This window comes from Orbicella faveolata, unplaced genomic scaffold, assembly GCF_042242905.1.
Source record: "Orbicella faveolata isolate gen_17 unplaced genomic scaffold, um_ofav_v1 contig_24, whole genome shotgun sequence".
Lineage (NCBI taxonomy): Eukaryota > Metazoa > Cnidaria > Anthozoa > Scleractinia > Merulinidae > Orbicella > Orbicella faveolata.
In genome coordinates this window covers 11,857,975-11,877,450 of record NW_028301552.1, presented here as the reverse complement: position 1 = coordinate 11,877,450, position 19,476 = coordinate 11,857,975, and the positions used below count along the sequence as shown (strand labels likewise).

At 37.7% G+C, this 19,476-nt stretch overlaps 2 protein-coding genes across 2 annotated transcripts; one reads left to right on the top strand and one right to left on the bottom strand.

Annotated features, from left to right (window-relative positions):
- Positions 1-699: 699 nt before the first annotated feature.
- On the top strand, positions 700-5,459 carry LOC110043203 (mitochondrial import receptor subunit TOM20 homolog). The gene is made up of 5 exons (XM_020748641.2): positions 700-975; positions 2,412-2,464; positions 3,388-3,475; positions 3,975-4,129; positions 5,256-5,459. The coding sequence occupies exons 1-5, from the start codon at positions 852-854 to the stop codon at positions 5,283-5,285; spliced, it is 450 nt and encodes a 149-aa protein (XP_020604300.2). The 5' UTR covers positions 700-851; the 3' UTR covers positions 5,286-5,459.
- Positions 3,760-17,827, bottom strand: LOC110043204 (dynein axonemal assembly factor 11-like). The gene is made up of 16 exons (XM_089291777.1): positions 17,735-17,827; positions 17,550-17,643; positions 16,722-16,795; positions 16,082-16,159; positions 14,827-14,923; positions 13,913-14,039; positions 12,986-13,045; positions 12,832-12,893; positions 11,439-11,489; positions 11,095-11,193; positions 10,623-10,703; positions 9,827-9,892; positions 9,516-9,585; positions 8,498-8,593; positions 7,714-7,823; positions 3,760-6,205 (listed from the first exon to the last, which is right to left on the bottom strand). Exons 1-16 carry the CDS (start codon positions 17,742-17,744, stop codon positions 6,022-6,024), a joined length of 1,359 nt encoding a protein of 452 aa, XP_089147903.1. The 5' UTR covers positions 17,745-17,827; the 3' UTR covers positions 3,760-6,021.
- Positions 17,828-19,476: the final 1,649 nt, after the last annotated feature.

Sequence of the window (19,476 nt, the reverse complement as noted above, 5' to 3'; positions counted from 1 at the left end):
CAAAATGTCTGCAAACTTGTGACACGTTACGTTAGCATGTTAGACAGGTGATCCGACTACGCGTTTTTTCTATCATTCCCAGTTTATATGAAAACAAAAAAAAAAAATTGGCTACGCTTCAATTTACAACGACTAGTTCCAGATGCTTTTTCAAAAATAATAAAACCACGAGGGTTCCTTTGCTTGATTACCCTTTTAGCGTGTGATTGAGGCAAGCTAATGTATCATCGAGAAATAGAATGACTGAGTTCTGGTATGCTTAATTTAGCTATAACAAGTGAGGTTTTGCATAGCCCGAATCCCATGACACAGACCTAGAACAGTGCAAAGTTTCAAGATAACAAGAGATTCGGCAGGGCCGTACCTAGTAACAGGCCACCTGAGGCACTTACTTCGGTAAAACGTTTGAATGCAAGTTCCCATAAGAGGCTATGCATTAAAGAAAAAAAAAACAATATAAAAGATCTGAAACGTTTTTTTTTTTTTTTTTTTCTGATATCTATATCTACACTTAATTAAGTCAGTAAAAATCGTGAAATACTGCCTCGGTAAGGTTTCAGTCTAGCTACGGCCGTGTGCAGGAAAGGAAAAGATTCTTATAGAGCCGACCATTTTCCTCCATAAAGAGAACGGATTCCATTGAACATTTTACTTCTGTGAAGGTACGGTGGCCTTTCTTCCAATTATCGTTGCCGCAAAGGTTGCTGGGAAGATCCCGTTAGCGACCGCGCAACTTGCAAAACGTGCCAAACAGCTCTCCCAAGCAAGGGTTTTAATTCACGGAGTTAAGTTAGGATATTCGTGTTAATTTGCAAGAGATACCCTTATTTATGTTTTAGGTAACCGTAAAAATGAGTTCTAGATTAATAGCGGGAATTGTGGCGGGAATCTGTGGCACGTTTTTCTTGGGTTACTGTGTGTACTTTGACCGGAAGAGACGAAGCGACCCCATGTTTAAGCAGAAACTTCTTGAAAGTAAGTTACTTTAGCTTATGTACTGCATGTCGTACGTAAAGGGAAATACTGTGGGAGACAGGATTGATTTGAAATAGCATTTTGCGTACCTTCTAAGCTGCTCTGAATATGACTTGTCAAGTCAGCGAGGTGTTGGGTCCCCTCGAGCTGAATGGCATGGTGTGATGTAACAACACATTTTTAACGTTTTACGCACAGACTGCTGTGTAAGCTAATGACACTCATGTGAAAAGAATTTGATGAGTCAGTGTTATTGGAAAGATTGTATATATCAGGCAGTCTATACATTCAGAGACACATGAGAACAAATGAATGTGTTTTGGATGTCCTGTCATTGGCACCTTCATTACTAGAATTCTTTCTAGCAGCAACCAACTTAATGAACTACCAAAAAAAAAAAAAAATACCGCTGATAGTGAAGAAATTTATTGGCTTAGATCATTTGAAAATATTCTTCCAGTCTTAGATTATTAGAGTGCACTTTGGTCAAGTGCAAAACATGAGTCATTCCGTACATGTGAGCTGTAAACATATTTAATAAGGAAAGTGTATTCTTGTTCTGATGGCACATAACTCTTCTTTCCTTTGCAAAAATTGGCTAAGAGCACTACTTCCCCCCTCTTTAAACAGGATTCTGGCTTCCCCATGGGGGAACTCCCACTTAAAAAGGTCAGGGATGTTCGTATTCTTGGTTTGGGGTGTAAATTACAGATTATGGTCTCACTTAGGGCCTCTCTGCACAAGCCCAGGTTGAATCACTGCAGAGAGTGCTAAAAAAACACACTGCAATAAGCATGTAGTTTGCTTCGAGCCTGACTGGGGTCAACCTTTCTACTGACTGAAAAACTGAAAACACGGGCTAGAAAGTTGACAAACAATAATCCTGCAAAGTCAAGTGTAAAGGAATGGTGGGAGGCCATGATATACAAACAAAACAAAAAAAAGAAAAAAAAATGGTTACCTTTACCAGCCCAGGTTAGCTTTTGGCCCAATGTTTACATGAAAGAATGGAAGAAATTTCAACCCTTCCAACCGGGTTAACCCGAGTCTTGACAATGGTTACCCAGCAAGGGAAGCTGACCTGACTTGAGTTATCTTTTCATGTTAACGCTGACAAGCATTTGGCTGCAAAAGGGTCACCCTTGATGATGATTCAACCTGACTTAGGAAGTAACCCGAAGTCGTGTAAAGAAGACCTTAGGGTGTTCAAAACAAGATGGCACTATTTTTAGCTGTCAAGGTATTTGTTAGGGTTGCTCTCAACGAATAAAAACAAATTGCTGTCATGTCTGTTTTGAAGAGGTATATTTTAGGGGTCAACATTATGTTGGCTCAGTGGAGCTTTTATTCTTAAAGGACTTTCACTGGCACCTGACAATATTTATAGGGCAGTCTGTAGTTAGAAACATACTTTGTATTATTCCATTTTATATCAGAACGTCGCAGAGAAAGGGAAGCACAAAAGGAAGCGTCTATGGAGGAAATGAAGGTGAGTGCCTTTAGAACAACTTAAGGGCTCTCCATCTTTAAGCACAAGTTAAGTGAAAAAATTAAATTTTGAACATGTAGCAGAAACTGGGGCGTCTTTTATCTTTGTTTCTACGATAACTGCAGCAGTTGCTGACAACAGCATATGACAACATGTATTTATCATTGTAATAATATTTGACTGAATGTACAGGATTAGATATAATTACATAACTTAAAAATATATACAGTAGCTGGTCACCGAAAATAACTATAGAGCTAAACTAGCTGGGGGACCACCATTAAACTGTATAATTTAGTTTAAAATTATTCCCAAGTCAGAAGATAAAGCTGAGGGTAAATGATAGTGCAGAAGTGGTAAATTTGTCACCTGATAGATGAAACATTTTGCTGAAAGAAATTACTTTATTGGATCTTAAAAATGTTGTGTACCTTATTTCACCATGAAGAATTATTTAGCAAAGCCAACAAGGTGTTATTTGTTGCTTATTGTGGCTAAGTCTATGTGACCTAAAACATGCTATCACGTGCCTTGGATATTACCATCTATGATAATTATAGATGGGAACATTAACAACTAACAACATTTCTTACACCCTTTCTGCCAACCTCTAGTCATGTGACTCTGACCATTGAGTCTGTGGATGAAACAGTAATTGGTGACCATTCCAATGAAAGCTATCAAGTGGTACTTTCATGAGTAATGTTTGTTATATGGTACAAGCCAAGGTTGTGCTACCTATGATTTCTGAGAATGAAACCCTTTTAATGAAAGCCACTTGGCATTCCTTCTGAGTGGTACTGTTTGTTTTTCAATATAGGTTTCTCATTCACATACCAAAAGCAGACACATACTTTTGATTTTAAGTAAAATTAAACGTTGTTACATGTAAAAGTGAAATTATATTCTCATGTCTATTGTAGAATCGTGTACCAGATAGGAAAGATGCAGCTGCAGTTCAACAGTTTTTCTTGGAGGAAGTTCAACTGGGAGAGGATCTTCTTGCACAAGGTCAGTCTCTAAATTCTCCTTGTTGCAAGCCTGCAATTAACAGTAGGTCATCCGACAATTGTCCAGTAAATTTGAGGTTTTGACAGGTAAGAGCTTAGCCTGGTCAGACACACTGACCAGGCATTTCTGCTACAATGAGAAATATTTTAACTGGAAATTTGTGGCCGAATATGGAACAAGTTTTTTTTATTATACTGCCACACAATACTATGCAAAATCTCTGTTATCAGCTTCATTTTTATTCCATTCCTGAGAAATAATTTTATCACGTACAATGCATCATCTCAAATGCACGTATTTTTTTATTCTTTCCATAGCCATATGTAACATATATTTCTTTTCTAATAATTATTTTATAATTATACTGATGTAATTTAACTCTGTAAATAGTGTGCAATAACAAAGTTGATTGATTGATTGATTGACTGATTGGATATCTGGCTGAGAGTAGATTTTCATCAGTGATGACTAAAGAAGACATTATCTTTAATTTTTGCAGGTGAATTTGAGCAAGCTGTAAAACACTTGACAAATGCTGTTGTGGTTTGTGGCCAGCCCCAACAGCTCTTACAAGTGTTTCATTCAACTCTACCAGAACATGTCTTTCAAATGTTGGTCGAAAGCCTCAATAGCATACAAAGCACGACAACGCAAGTGAGTTTAACAACGTTCATAAAATAAGCCATATTCGTATTTTCGGTACTGGACTGGAACTAGCTTGCGACCGAGAAGAATGCGGGGAGCTTTTCAAATGCAAATGACCTTGTATTGGCATTATCGGACAGTCTAGTCCAAAAGCGAGTGCAAATGACCTTAATCCCTTCTTAATGATATTCCCCCACGTGAGCCTCCTTTGCAAGCTAGTACCAGTCCAATATTGAGAATACAAATATGGTCTATATTAGCAACATGCACATGTTTAAATTTGAGGGTTAAAGGTTTAAGTTCAATGCCACATGAGAGATGGTGGGCAAATTTAGCTGCCAAAACACGGAGGACTTTAGTGTAACTTTTACATGCAAATCAGTTATTGTTTGACTGTTTTGATGGATGTTTACCATTAACTGGTAAATTGCTAGGGTGAAATGAATAGATTTCTCTTGGGAAATATTGTAGATGTCTGAAGTAAGTCACTCCCCCTTCCTGCAATGCTTAGACTCTGCCAATAATTAGTTTGAGCCCTGGGCGGGGACACTGTGTTGTGTTCTTGGGCAAGACACTACTCTCATGGTGCCTTTCTCCACCCAGGTGAATAAATGGGTACCAGCAAACTTAATGCTGCGGGTAACCCTGTGATGGACTAGCATCCTATCCAGGGGGGAGTAGAAATACTCCTAGTCGCTTCATGCTACAGAAACGGGGAAAAGCTCTGGCTGGTGGGCCACTTGGCTTTTATGCACATTTTACCTTTACCTTTCCTATGGAACCCCGAGTAATGATGAAAAAAAACAAATAATAAAAATCACTTTATTTAAGTGTCGAAGTGTTTAGCACTACTGCACTAATTGAGTACACTGAAATGAACAAAGAAATATTGTAAATTGAACAGAAACTTGTTAAAAATCCTAACTGGCAGGAGGCTGACCAGTTGGCTATTTACAAAGTGTGGAGGAGTTGAATCTGGGACCACCAAACACAAATCCATCAAGTGGCGGGGAGGAGGATTTGAACTTGGGACTTCCCAATTACAAATCCATTGCAAATGATGGAAGTCAATGATTGATTACGAATGACTGAAGTGAATTTCTCACAAGTTTCTCTCTTGTTGTCTCTTTGATAGAAAACTGAAGATGGAGATTCCCTGGATTAAGCTCTTAAATGCTACTTCTGTGTGCAAAAACTTTTGAAAAAAGTAAATAAATAGAGGGGTGTAAGGCCTGTGTGCTGTTGGGTTTGTCTTTTACAGTTTCAACACATTTTGGTTGGATTGTAAGAGTGAAGGCACCTAGGCGAACTATGTTAATAAACGTGTTTTTTAGGAGAACTGTGTACTGATATTTGTCGTTAGTTTTGGATTTTATTTTGTGTTATTCCCATGGAAACTGCATGTTGCCCAAAAAGATTTTGTAAACTAAAAATTGAGAGAAGGAAGCAGAACAATTTCAGTCCATTAAAATTATTGCAAGGCATTGCATTTTTTTTCTTGTGTCTTTTTTTGAATCAGTTGTTTGGTTTGTGACTCGTAACTTGAACAACGCAGAGAGTACATTTTGAGCAGGCTTTTAGCCAGGATTTAAAATGTGGGCGTCCAAAATGTGCTATAGGGTCTGCTCAAATGAACAATTTATAAGGCAACACATGAAAAATAAAATGATTTTCTTTAATAAGTGGCCATCCACAGGACACCCATCTGGCTAAAAACCTGGTTTTGACAAAGAACTTGTTGATGTTGGGACTTTTGCTGTAAGAAAATAATGTTCATTCTGGTCTCCCAATAGCATTTAATGAATTCCATGTGAAGAAACACTAAGAAAAATTTAAAAAATGCTTCTTTAAACATTGATATTTATTACATTATGTACATGTACAGAAGATTTCACCAAATCTCACATAAGCGGCGGAACATCCGGGTCATCAATAAAATTATCTTCCTTTGATTCTGTTATTCTGTTCACCTTTTCATCTTGCTTTTTAGTTTTGTCTTGAACAGTTTTGCTGTCTTTTACAATTTTACTGAAATCCATGTCACTGTTAGTATTGGGTTTGACCTCCAATCGCTCGTGGTGTATTCTGAGAAAGATGAGAAAATTTGTAGATGTATTTACACAAGTGTTCACATCTGATAATAAATGCAGTTTGTACTCTCTATCTGTAACACAAGGTAGCATTTGTGACAGACTGAAGGCAACAACAACAACAAAACTTTATTTACTCTTGTACTTACAATTTTATAACTCTCACACACACATATTAATAAAGTACAAATATTGAGACTGGAGGCTAAATAGCTGGGAAGTTAACGAGTTAGCCTTAAAAAAATGACTGATCTGGGAGAGAGCAAGAACTTTTCTACCTATCATGAACAGAAATAATCATGTCTGCATGGCACTTGTCAAAGACAAATATTGTAAAACTGAAGTAAGGTATAAAAAAAGCACCAAAATATAAGTAGGAAGTCAGACAGTTTTGGGTTAGCCCATCATCGGAGATGTTTAGTGGTTTGTTGGAGAATCAGCCAAGACAAAGGCTTTGTGTACTGTTGAACCTCTATCAAGCAGCCAGTTATCAAAGTCCCAAGATAATTGTCAGCAAAATACTGTAAATAAAACCCCTATTAACCGGCCACCTCCATTAAGTGGCCGCGGCCACCTCCATTAAGTGGCCGCGGCCACCTTTGGTTGTCCTCATGAGGGTTTTTCTGTCCTCTTTATCCCTTTTGAACAGCCACCCAAATTTTAATACACCTAAATAACCCTTTTTTGGTGGAAAAGGCAATGACAAATAAGTGTCTGAAATAGAAGGTGAGAAGTGACAAAACCATTCAAACACACGTTCATCATGATTGTCTTGAAGTGACTCCATGTTCACTAAGAAATTAATCCGATGGTGAAAAGTATTAAGGTACACCAACCTCTATAAGGCGGCCAACTCCTTTTAAGTGGCTACCTCCCATTTGCCCAAGGGTGGCTATTTAACAGGGGTTTGACTGTATATGTATCCTAAGTTCTGTTTAATCTCAGAAATTCAAATATCCCGTCTACAACCACCCAAGTTACAAGTGAAATATCTCCTTGGGCAAAAGCATGTGACCATAGCTATAAATAAGACAGACTGTGTTTGTAAATGTCAGTGAAGCCCTTGCAGCAACTCTTCATCCAATATCTTCCTAAACTAGGTGAATAAAATGGTTCCAAGATTTTCTTGATGACACTGGATCAAAATCTTGGGACCATTTGGCAGGGGTTGACCCCAGGCCAAGGGGGGAGGAACTCCAATTATATAAAGGACAAGGGTTCTCATCGTAACTAAAAGGTCCACAGCAGGAACGTTTGCAATACCTTTTAGGGTATTGAGTCCTCCCCCCCTGCCCCCCCCCCAAAAAAAAATTACAAATGACAGAAGATAATGTGTTGTTTTAGAATAGGGGTGAAAAAAATTCAAGCCACACCCACAAAACAGGATCTAAGTACCTCTTAGGGGTTCTTTTTAAATTTCAAAGAGCACTCCTGTCCTTTTTTTATGGGGGTCTCCTCGGAAGGGGCATTTACCCTCAAAAATTACCTTCATCAACAACATACCTGTTCTCTTTCTCTGGTTCTGAAGGTGACTGGGAATCTTGACTGTCATGTTTTGGTTTATTAGGACTTTTTGTCGGTAAATTCCTCAGTGGCTTGACCACTTGCTTCATCTTCAACACAAGAAGAAAAAATCACTTACAGTGTTCCTCAAAAAATCAGGAAACCTGTTCATGCTCTAGTCAGATGTCTGTGCAGTAAGTCACAGTTAGTCACTTAGGCGGTCTAGTGATTTTTTATGTATGTTTTGTATGTTCATTTCCTGTCAATCACAAGGCAGCATAGTTAGTATGTTTGTCTCCTGATTGATCAGTCCAGGTTCGAGTCCTGGCCGAGGAAATTGTGTTGTGTTCTTGGGCAAGACATTTTACGCTCACATTGCCTCTCTCTACCCATGCGTACAAATGGGTACAGGCAAATTTAATGCTGGTGGGTAACCCTGCAATAGACTAGCATCTCATCCAGGGGGAGTAGAGGTACTCCTAGTCACTTCATGCTACTGAAACGGGACGTAAGTGCCGGCCTGATGGGCCACTTGGCTTGTATGTAGTCTTAACCTACAAGACAACAAGCTTTTTGCAACAAACAGTCACATGATACAAAATCTGTCATGCTGGAGGGCAAAAGAATGTGACAGCCTCCAAAACAAAGCAATTTCAATCAATCAAACTTGAGTTTTCTTTGTTTTTTTTTTTTAATGTTCGAGTATGTAACTTACCCTTTAGCATGGCTGATTTAATACCATGTGACCTTCTGTTGCAAAAGACCCATTGATTGCATTTCATACCTTGGGCATTTCTATGATCAGATGGCCTGTTGTCCGCGATCTCTTTGCAGAACTTGAGTCAGGATTGACTTCTTCGTTCAGAGCCAGTTGAAACACCTACAACATATTTTAAGCTACTGACGTGAATGATAAATTTGTATATTATTTTTTAATAGTGCGCAGTATCTCTGTTTATCTGATATATCTCTTCCCCAAGAAACATTAAAATGTTATGTGTTGTGTATGCTGAGCACCTAGTGCAAAAAGACCTTTTCCTTTTGTCTTTTGAGAGGCTGGTGGCTCAACAGTCTAGAACAGAATCTTGGTTTTTTATCATGAAGTGTCCAAGTATACATGTATGTCTTCTCCATAGAGTGCTCAGCATATTTTCGTTAGTTCACTACAACGGGTTGGCCCAACAATTCACAGGTAAAGTGGAATGCCGTTAATCCGGTCACCAATGAGCCACAAAAATCTGGCCGCATTAAAGGGGTGGCTGTATTAAAGGAGTTCTTCAAATAGGAAAATGACTGACTGAGCTTTTTTCGGGTCAGAATAAAGTGGCCGTAATTACAAGGTGGCCGTATTAATGGGGTGGTCGTAGGGCAGGGTTCCACTGTACCAATAAATGATAAAGTGGTTCAGAAAACAGTGGAATTTCCGTATCTTCCAATTACCCAAGAACACAGCAACAACAACAACAACAAATGTATTTGTACCTAACATTTACAACAATTCACAACACAACAACTCCAGCCAGGGTTTTACCCAGAATTCTTTAAATGCATTCCAAAGCTCTTAATCATGCCATTATTAATCACCAGTTCTATTACTGTCATGACAGCAGTTAAATTGAGGACAAAACATTTTTCCACAAGCTGAACTCTTAACAACTTAATATAAGCACAGTCACTTCTTGGAGATGGGATTCCCACAGAAAAATGTTTTTGAAAAAAACTTTTATTGCTGTTACCAACTGCTGTAACAAGCACCAGTTAAGTTATACTGCAATCATGGGATGTGAGCTATCATTTCTTACCTTGCCTTTTACTGTCACTCTTACATATGTGGGCTGAACATCAACATCAATGAGAGATGTGTCCAAATACCTGGAACAATCATCAATATTGAAATGACTTAACACACATGTAACACTTCCTGAAAAGAAATTTCTAATAAAAATTTACTTTCTGTGAAAAATAAAATTTAAATACATTTTAAATTTTTCATGGTAGTATAAAGATACCTGTACTTCCATTTATCACAATTGCAATGGTGTTAAGGGATTTAAATCACAAACCTCATATCTATTAGAAAAGGATTTAAAAACAAATATTACATGGCACTTACTTAAAACAAGGTAGATCCAAAACAAATCTATTGTTATCTTCATCATCATGAAACTCAAAGTCCCATCTATAGGAGCAATGAACACTCAAATTTTCAAAAAGAAACATTACATGCCATCTGCTCAAGAGGTGGGTGGGGGGGGGGGGGACTATTGGTACTTAGAAAATGCTTGGTGTCAACCCGGGGGACTCTCATATGAAATGGTCAGGAATGCTCATCAAAACATTTGAATTTAAACCCCTAAAGGAGACCAATCTGGGCATGGCTTGAGCTTTATTTAACCCTTAAAAGATACCACTTATTTGACCCCTTAGTACCACTTAAGTACCACTTAGAATGTCTAATCTGACGTGACCACTGTTAAAGTCATCCAGTACTTTTCAGGGTATTTTAGAAGAGGTATGATGAGAATGACATGTCAGAGAAAATAAAGGTGGTGATAAATTGGTACCTCTTGAAGGGAACCATGATTTAGTCAGAGCTTCTGCCTCAAAAAGGCATTAAGGTGCCTTTTTTCATTACGATTTTTGTTGATCACCCCTGGCAATATTACTTTACACGCTAAAGGCCCTTCCTCACCCCACCCCCACCTCCCCCCACCTCTCCCCACCTCCCCCCACCTACTCTCCCTCAGAAAAAAGACAAACTCAGTTGTATCAGATGTCAATTTAATTCTGACTGTTCAATGTTCATCATGAAACTTGAGACTTGGCCCAGGGTGCCTAGTAAACATTTTTCAAATGGGTAAACATCAGACAGTCATGTCTCACTTATATTATAGAATTCAAGTACTTACTTTCCTTGGTTTACATTCAGCACATGACCATCAGCCGCAAAGAACCTCATTTCTTTAACTTGTTTCTTTCTTCCAAGTCTCCTGAAAAATGTAAAGAAAAAGGTTTAAAAAAATGACAGTGAGTCATAACAACATGATCATGCATCCATGGAAAACGTGCCTTGTGGAATAAAAATTACAGATTGAGGCAAGTCATTTCTTTGTTCTAGCAGTTCAAAAAAATATTTTCTTGAAATACATTCCGTACATTTCTTGTAATAAACTACTCACTGTACATTAATTAAAAAATTAAATTGCTTGCAATATGTTTTAACGTGTCATTAAAATTACCATAACACTACTTAATACAATACATTTATTTTAATAAACTTCTTAAATTAATTACAAATTTAGAAACTACTCATTTTAAAATTCATATTACTTTTACATTAATGGTATGATTTGGATTTTAAAGACATTTAAACTGGCTCACTCATCATCTCTTTTCTCCTTTTGTTTCCGCTTTTCTTCAATGTGTTGATGAAGTTCAATCCTGGACTCTGGGGTGAAATCTGTTTTTTCTTGCCAAAATCTAAAATCAAAATTATTTATGAAATCATAATGATATTAAAGTATTAAATAACTAACAACTGTGGCAACTTAAATAGAACAACCAAATGAATAACTAAGAACAGAGACGTTTTTGGATATGATATGGCAGACCTAATGCTTGAGAAGAGAACAATAGCTAACAACCAATAATTATTATTGACCTAGGTTGAAAAACTGCCACCATGGGTCTGCATGAATCACGTACACAAATTAGTCTGAGAATACCTTTTCTCGTCTTCTTCTTCTTCTTTCTCTGTTTTTTCTTGATTACTCTTACTAGAAGAGAAAGACAGGACAAAAGTAATGACTACAGGCCATTTACCCCTTATAAGAACCAGACACTCACATGCTTACCTATAGTTATAGGGGGCCTGCAGCATCAGGCCATGTAAGGCAATGTCTGCATACGAGCCAAGTGGCCCATCAGGCCAGAGCTTATCCTGGTTTCTGTACCATGAAGCTACTAACTTAAAGAATATTTCTACTATACTAGTCCATTGCAGGGCTACCCCCCATACCAGTACCCATTTGTACACCTGGGTGTAGAGAGGCACTGTGGGGTAAAGTCTCCTGCCCAAGAACATGACAAAATGTCCCCAGCCAGGACTCGAACTGGATCACTCAATCCCAAGTTGAGCACACTAACCATGAGGCCACCACATCTCCACACATGGGGCACAGCCCAGTGCTTCTTAGTTAGCAAGCACATCTGTAATGATGTAGGTTGTCCTCAGTGAATCTTGCCACTCAATGGTAGAATCTTTTCTGATGCTTTAAGGAATGCATGGGGATTTGCCTTATATGCAAAAGGCTTCTAAGAAATAAGGTTACATCATGAGATGACGCAAAGAAACACCCCATCTCCCATAAATATAAAACAATCAGCCCTTCCATCTGTGGGGGCAGGGAAATAGGCCAATCTCCATAGATTAAATTCTAACTTGGCTCCAGGGCTTTGGGGAATAAAACAAAAGAAATTAAATATTCAGCACCCAATCTTAATGACATTTCTTTTATTTTACTGCCTCAACCCTCTGAACCAAGTTAGAACTTTAACATATTGAAATTGGCCTATTGGTTACACAGATCAAACTTAAGATAATTTAAAGTTTCCGTACACCATTATGAACTGGTTGCTTGACAAATCTAATCTTTGCCTGAGGTAAAAGGCATTGTTAACATCAGTGTAGGAGTAGAGGTCTCCTATTGTTAAGACTATGGAACACTTAGACACCATGGTACTCCAGTATAAAAGGACAGGGCTGCTCATCAGAAATTTTGAAAAGAATCCCTACGAGATACATTGTACCAAGATCATGTCTCATGGGTGTGGCTTAAAACTTTTTTCCACCCCTAAGAAGTACTGATTCTAAAGCAATGCATATGACTGACAATGACTTTTCCCGGCGCAATACCCTAAAAGGTACTTTGAAAGCTCCTGATGAAGACCCTTTGAGGCTAAACACCCTAAGAGGTACTAAACCTGCTTTTTAACCCCTAAAAGGTACCAAAAGCACCCCTGTCCTTTATATGGGAATCCCTCATGAGCACTTAGATCCAATGTAGACTTCACCTACCCCTATTCCCCGACAGGTGTATAACCTCATGTAAGTTTTACCTGAGATCTTCAGTTTCTTTATCATCTGTTTTCGCCTTTGTTGCTTCTTGTTTTTCTTTCTCCTGAAGAAAAGTTGCATCTGATGTATAGGTACTGTGTATTTCCATTTTAACATTTAAATTTCAAGGTAGTGTTCAAAAATTTAAAGTTTTACCCTTTTCTTAGTGTACTCTGTTTCTTGAATAATTATCCCGTTCCTGATATTCTCATAATCCTAAAACATAAAAAAATTAATAATTAACATTATCATTTGGAAACTCACACATATTCTAATGTGAAGGGTAGAAGTTGACTGCTGTTTTCTGAAACATAGAGGTTTGATACAGAAACTTTTCATTAGTTAATCAAAGACAAAATTGGAAGGTTCTAAAATAACTACCTATGAAAAACTATTATTTCTAACTACCGGGTAGTCTTAACTTGCTGTATTGAATTTTTCTGTCAGTAATTAAATTATAACTAGAGTCAAATATCTTTAATGAAGGACATAAAAGACAGAGTTGACTGTCTGGATTGCCATGAAGGTGTCCATATTATAGAGGCAGGCTGGGATAATGTGAACAATAATTAATGGTTTGTGTGGGACCAAGTGAATTGTCTGCTATGTAGGCATCTGTATATATTTAGTAGAGGTGCCTATATTAGAGACTTGAATTTCATCTGTGATCCCTGGGTTAATGGGTTAGTATGGACCCAAGTGAATAATTGGATGTAAATATACAGAATGAGGTGTCTGTTTTATAGAAGTGTCTGTAGTATGGAAGTGTCCATAGAGCCGTCTGTAAGGAGAGGTTGGTTTGACAGCTGTTTGTCATGAGATATAACATGGATATCCTTGTAGCTATGTCATTAACTAGTAAAGAGTTAGTAGATCAAACCTCAAAAGGTCTTTGTGCAGGGAAAAACTGTTAGCCCTAAGAACTAAGAGCTCTGGATTTTTGTTGCTCACCTTCAGGCTAACAATTGCTTTACAACTGCACTGCATAATCTCTTTCTATCAGATTGTACTTAACATAGTTACATAGTACTATATCTATGGTATTACCAGAGTATAATGTGGATCATCAAGTTGCAAGCTAACCTGCTTGGCCAAAATCCTCGCAGATTTTTCTATCTCTTTTCCATCAAGCCACTGTAAATGATCTAAAGTAGCAATGACATATTCTCTGTACCCTTCGTACTCTGTGCATGGGTTCCCTGTCAGATATCTATCCAATTGAAACAGAAATACATTCAAGACATGTGCCTCTCTATCTTCATGAAATATATTGGCACAAAAGACTGTTTCACCGCATTTCTAAACAACAAGAAGAGAGTTGAACATATGATGTGAGGCAGAGTATATTTGACAAACTTTGGGGTGTTTGGAAGAGTGGTTAAACACTGTCTTGAGTGATTGATATCTCTTCTCAATCAAAACAAAAACTAATGAGAAAGCATAAAAGTAAATCATAAATAAAATGTATGGTAATTAAGATCAGATATCCAAATACAGTGTACTGTCACAGTAAGTTATGATTTCCTTTGTTTAAACTTGATGAATTGTTAATAAGTTTTAGAAGTTCATTTCTTCCCACTCTGTGATTTGATACCTGAAACCAAGGGTTGACAATCAAGTTGTGTAGAGATATACCTGGAGAGTGGAGCCTGGCTAACAGTCTAGCAGGCACATACCATGTAAACCTTAAATTGAGTGCAACATTTATTTTTGGAGGTCAAATCTCAGAACTGAAGATACAAAGAGAGAAGGTTTTAAGCAGATGCTTTTGAAGTTAATTTATCATAATTATTTATGAAATTTAATGATATGACTTCACTACTTGCAACCATTTATTGATAAATAAAATTTTTAAATTTTACTTTGATTCATCCAGATTCCAACAATTGTTAGGCAAAGGAAAATTAAAACGTCAATTTAATGTCTAATTTGTTAATGATTTGCAAAAAACTCTCTAATCAAATTCAAACCATAGCATGTAAAAAAAAATTCCTTACAGCTCTTTGAAATGATAATTTGCTTTGAGTGATTCAATACTTGTGAGTTCTCCTACAAAGTTAACAGTGAGATCCAACTTTTGTAAAGACTCACAGCCTGTAAAATAGAGTGAAAAACAGTATAATTTTCATCGAATGACTTTATACATGTACATCGTTTGAAGTAACTGCTAACAGACTAGGTGTAGGCAAGTAAAGTCAAGTCTGGCGTCAGTATTTGCCAGCTCTTATGGATGGAAATCAATGCTAGTCAATGCTGTTCTGAGCAGGTTACTTAGACCCAGAGACCAATGTGTTGTTCTAGAAATATCATACTCTCCCTGTAGGTTTTTAATTCAACCCCCCCCCCCCTTCCCTCCTCAACCCTCCAGAAATTCCAGTTAAACCTCATGCTTCCTTCAGACTCTTTAGACCCCAACCACCTGGGAATTTCCAATACATGTATTTCCTTGGGTTTGGATATTTTCTGGAACTGTACATTGCCCCTTGTCCCTCTTCTTTCGAGACTAAAAGCCTTACTTCTCCTACTAGGCATGTGCTAATCCATCATCAATATCAAATCCCGTAATAGACATGTACTTACCTCAGACACCTGAATATTGTACAGATGTAGTGTGAAAATTATAGCAAACTGAGAGGCTGAAATTTCTCTTAAATAACACTACACAAAAAGCCAAATATTTGGGCTTGAATATATATGGATCAGTAGTAACCTGGGATCACAAATTTTTTGGAGGAAGGGTATGAGTGCAGGTGAGATCAGTGCATGCCTTGTATTCCAAAGTATTCTGAGCTTTTCAAGGCACGTGGCACAGAATATTTTATTAGAATCCAGCCTGCTTTTTCCAAATTTGACTTGAATAAAGACATGTACATCCCTGAATTTTCCAGGTCTACTGCACCTGTTGTGTGTACCTTGTATACTCTAGGTCTTATGGTTATACATTTGAGACTAGAATACTTGAGGATATCTTCACTTTGGCTCAGTGTAACCTGATTAATATAGACATAGACCTCTCTCCTCCACAGAGGCTCAAAACATTTGTTATAGAAAGCCACTGTGCAAGGTGTGTGCAAGTGCAAAGTCGACCCAGCGCCTGCACTCATATCATTCAGTAGATTCTCCACCCCCTCATCCCCCCCCCCCCCCAAAAAAAAAACCTTTGAGCCTCTGCAGAGGAGAGAGAACACAGACACTTTCTATGGCTCTGTGGTTTCCATGCTGAAATTCCATAACTTCATCAAGATCTCTCACCTTCAAGATTTTCAATCCTTGTTATATTGTTCAGTGCCAAATTAAGATATTCTAGCTTCTTCAGTCTACCAACATTTTCTGGAGAAAAAGAATATCTTAGATATTGTCATAGATAATTAGAAGGGATATAATCCAAGAGGTAGGAGATAATAGTTAAAGTCTGTTAAAATCTGAAGCAGTATTCCACCAGCATGAAATACTTTAAATTTGGACCCCTAAACAACACCATACTAAGAGGAGAAAAATGAAATGAAAAAAATCAATTGATATATTTTTATGATTATATTGTCTGAAACCGGCCAGTCAAAGTTTTCTCCTTCCCTTTTAATCTGTTCTTTTCCTATGCTTGTGTTAAACATTGAATTACTAATAGTAAGATATAACTGAATTTCACCCTAAGTAAACAAACATTTCTCTTAGTTAGCTTACAATCAATTCATTCCTTATAAGAGATTAAGACAAATAGCACCTATGTAGAATGGACTTGCAAAGGTCCCAGATTTCAATCCTGTTAATGCCCTAATTTTGAAAGGCTTCTTTATAGATACTACGAGTACTTCTGAAATAGTTCGTTAAATTTCTTTTCCTTTAAACTGTTGGTTCCCCTCTGTTTGCAGACCCATTTGTCCATGCAACTTACCTATCTTTGGTATTAGATTGCTCTGCAAGTACACAATTTTGAGATCTCTACACAGTTTATCTAGAAGTTCAATCCTGGAATAAAGGCAAAAAAGACTTAAGCAATGCAAGACAACGATAATCATCAGCAAAACTGCTTGTCTCCAAGTGGAAGTTATATTAGGAGGCCTTTGTAATGCATGCGCTAATAATGCATGAAATTATGCGCAGTAGGGATGCACAGTGCAATACTGGAAAATGACCTTAAGTGACCGGGCTATTGCTACCCCCTGTATGAGACACTATTCCATCCTTACTTTACTCCAGGGCGTAGAGGTGAAGTGAGAGGGCTCAAACCTAGATTGCTCTATCCTGAATTCAATACACTAACCATTTGGCCACCACACCACCCATATGGTAACCACTTTAATCTTTATAATGCCGAATTGGTCATGCCGTACACAGAAGGCTAACAAATTAAAACTAATTTATCATTGAGGTGGCCTCCACTATAAGCTTGCTGTTATTCTAAGGTCTAATCATCCTATCAAAGTTGTTGTACTAATTAAAATGGTATGGTAAATTCTGCATCAGACCAGTGGCCAATGCAGCCGGAGCTTATCCCGGTTTCTATAGAATTAGGCATGCACTAGGAGTTTTTCTTCTCCCCTCTCAGTGAATGTTTGCTATAGTCCATAACAAGGTTATCCCCCAGCATTAAATTCACCGGTACCCATTTATACACCTCGGTGGAGAGAGGCACTGTGAGAGCTGAGTGAAGTGTCTTGTCAAAGAACACAACACAATGTAAGAAAGTTTAAGCTTAATAATGCAAAGTTAATTAAGTTACCTCTCGATTTCTTGTTGGTGGAGCGAGATTTCTTCCAGCGAAAAGATCTCGCAGTTGTTGTGTTCGGCTCTCTTCCGAAGTAAATCCTCCGTTACTGTTTTATAAGGAAATAATTAATGATGGTAAGTAAACAAAATTTAAATGGAACTGCTTTTTCTCGCCAGTGATTTTTCATTAAATCTTACTTCGAACCATCTTCACTTGTCAAAGTCGCTAATCTGACAGGCGTTCTCGCTGTCGCACATTGTAACCAGGCCAGTTATGTAGCCATGCCCGTCTCTATGGCAACAGCTGTTTCTACAACTAGACATACACTTGCTAAGACTTTGACAAACAAATTTGCCTCGATAGATGTATTCTTGTTTTCTGAGGGAAACCTAAGATGCATGTCCTTGAAAAATGAAATGTAAGCAAAATTCCTTAATTCTTACACGCGAGAGCACGAGTGACGATCGCGCCTCGCGCGACAGTTAATAATAGGATCCAAGGGCCCTAAAATCAACAAAGCAATAATCATTGCAACTGCATGTACGGAGGGGTTTTCCATCTCCATAAAATTGCAAATGTTGCTGAACTAGTGTGTGTGTGCGCCGTTGACTTTGAATAAGTATCTTAGAATCGTATTTAAACGTAGTTTCATTTACAGCTTCCCTTACACAAACCCCGAACGTCGGAGGTCATAAAAAGTATCAAAACGATGAGGCGAATGCTACCTCTCAAAGGTCTTTCAGATTTTGACAAGAGGATTAGCTCTGTCTGTAGCTGTTCATTCACCCTTCGCCAATATTTTGACCTGTCAACTATGTCTTTAATTTAAATCATTTGACATTGCCATAGCAACCGCATTTTGAAATGCTGATCATCCATTTAATTTCTTTCTTTTTTGACAGAAATTATCTGGGTTTTTTTTTTTTTTTTTCAATTCCTTTGAGCAAAATTACAAAATTACTGGCGCTTTACATTAAAGTATCGTGTTTGGCTAATTTCCCACCAATCCACATCATTTTCTGACTTTCTGAGAAACAAGTCGAAACAAGTGAAATCCAAGATGATGGATCCACGATGTAGGTCATGTGACGTCAGACGACGTCATCACCAACAAAAAAAGGTGTCGCCGAGGGCCTACGGAATATCTATTAAACGATAAAACAATTTAGATATATGTCATTATTGTGGAATCAGAGTAGGGACTCTATCCACCCCATGCCTTGTACTGTACCACGGGGGGGGTATGTATGAGTTTGCGTTTAAGTTCAGGTTCGAAGATCAATTCGCCGCTTCCCTTGTCTAAATCACAAAAAGAACAAACACCCATGTTCTCGCTCTCGCGAGCGGCCGGCTAAAAAGACAGGCAGAGAGTATTCTTAAACTATTCTGCAAAAAAAAAAATCCATGTTCCATAGAGTCAATTTTTCTCTGTATTCTTGAATCTTCGAAAGAGCGGGTGTATAATTTTATGATACACATTATACATGTTAGTCAGTCTGGGCTTAGATTTAATATTGTGCTTTCATCAAAAAGTAAATGTAGTTTTTAAAAAAATTGACAACAAACCACTGTCTCTGCGTCATAAACTTTAGCCACGCCCTTATTATAAGTCAGCATAGTAACAGTAGTAGTTAATAGTCAGATAGAATTTATGCAAATAACTTCAGGCACTATTCATAATATGTCTGTCTGTTTACTTTTTGAAATGCGCGTTTATCTTTTTTTGAAATCGCAATCAGCATAAGCCTATACAGTGGCTTTTGACTTATTTCCTGGTCAGGCAGAGGTGACATGAGTTAAAAATAGAACTTTTAACTTACATGTTGTTGAATGTGAGACTTGCCAGTACTTTTCTTCGAAATACATTACCAAAGGACTTTTTTATGAATAAGCTTTCTTTAATTCTTGCAATGTAACTGTAAGTCTGACTTTCGCATAA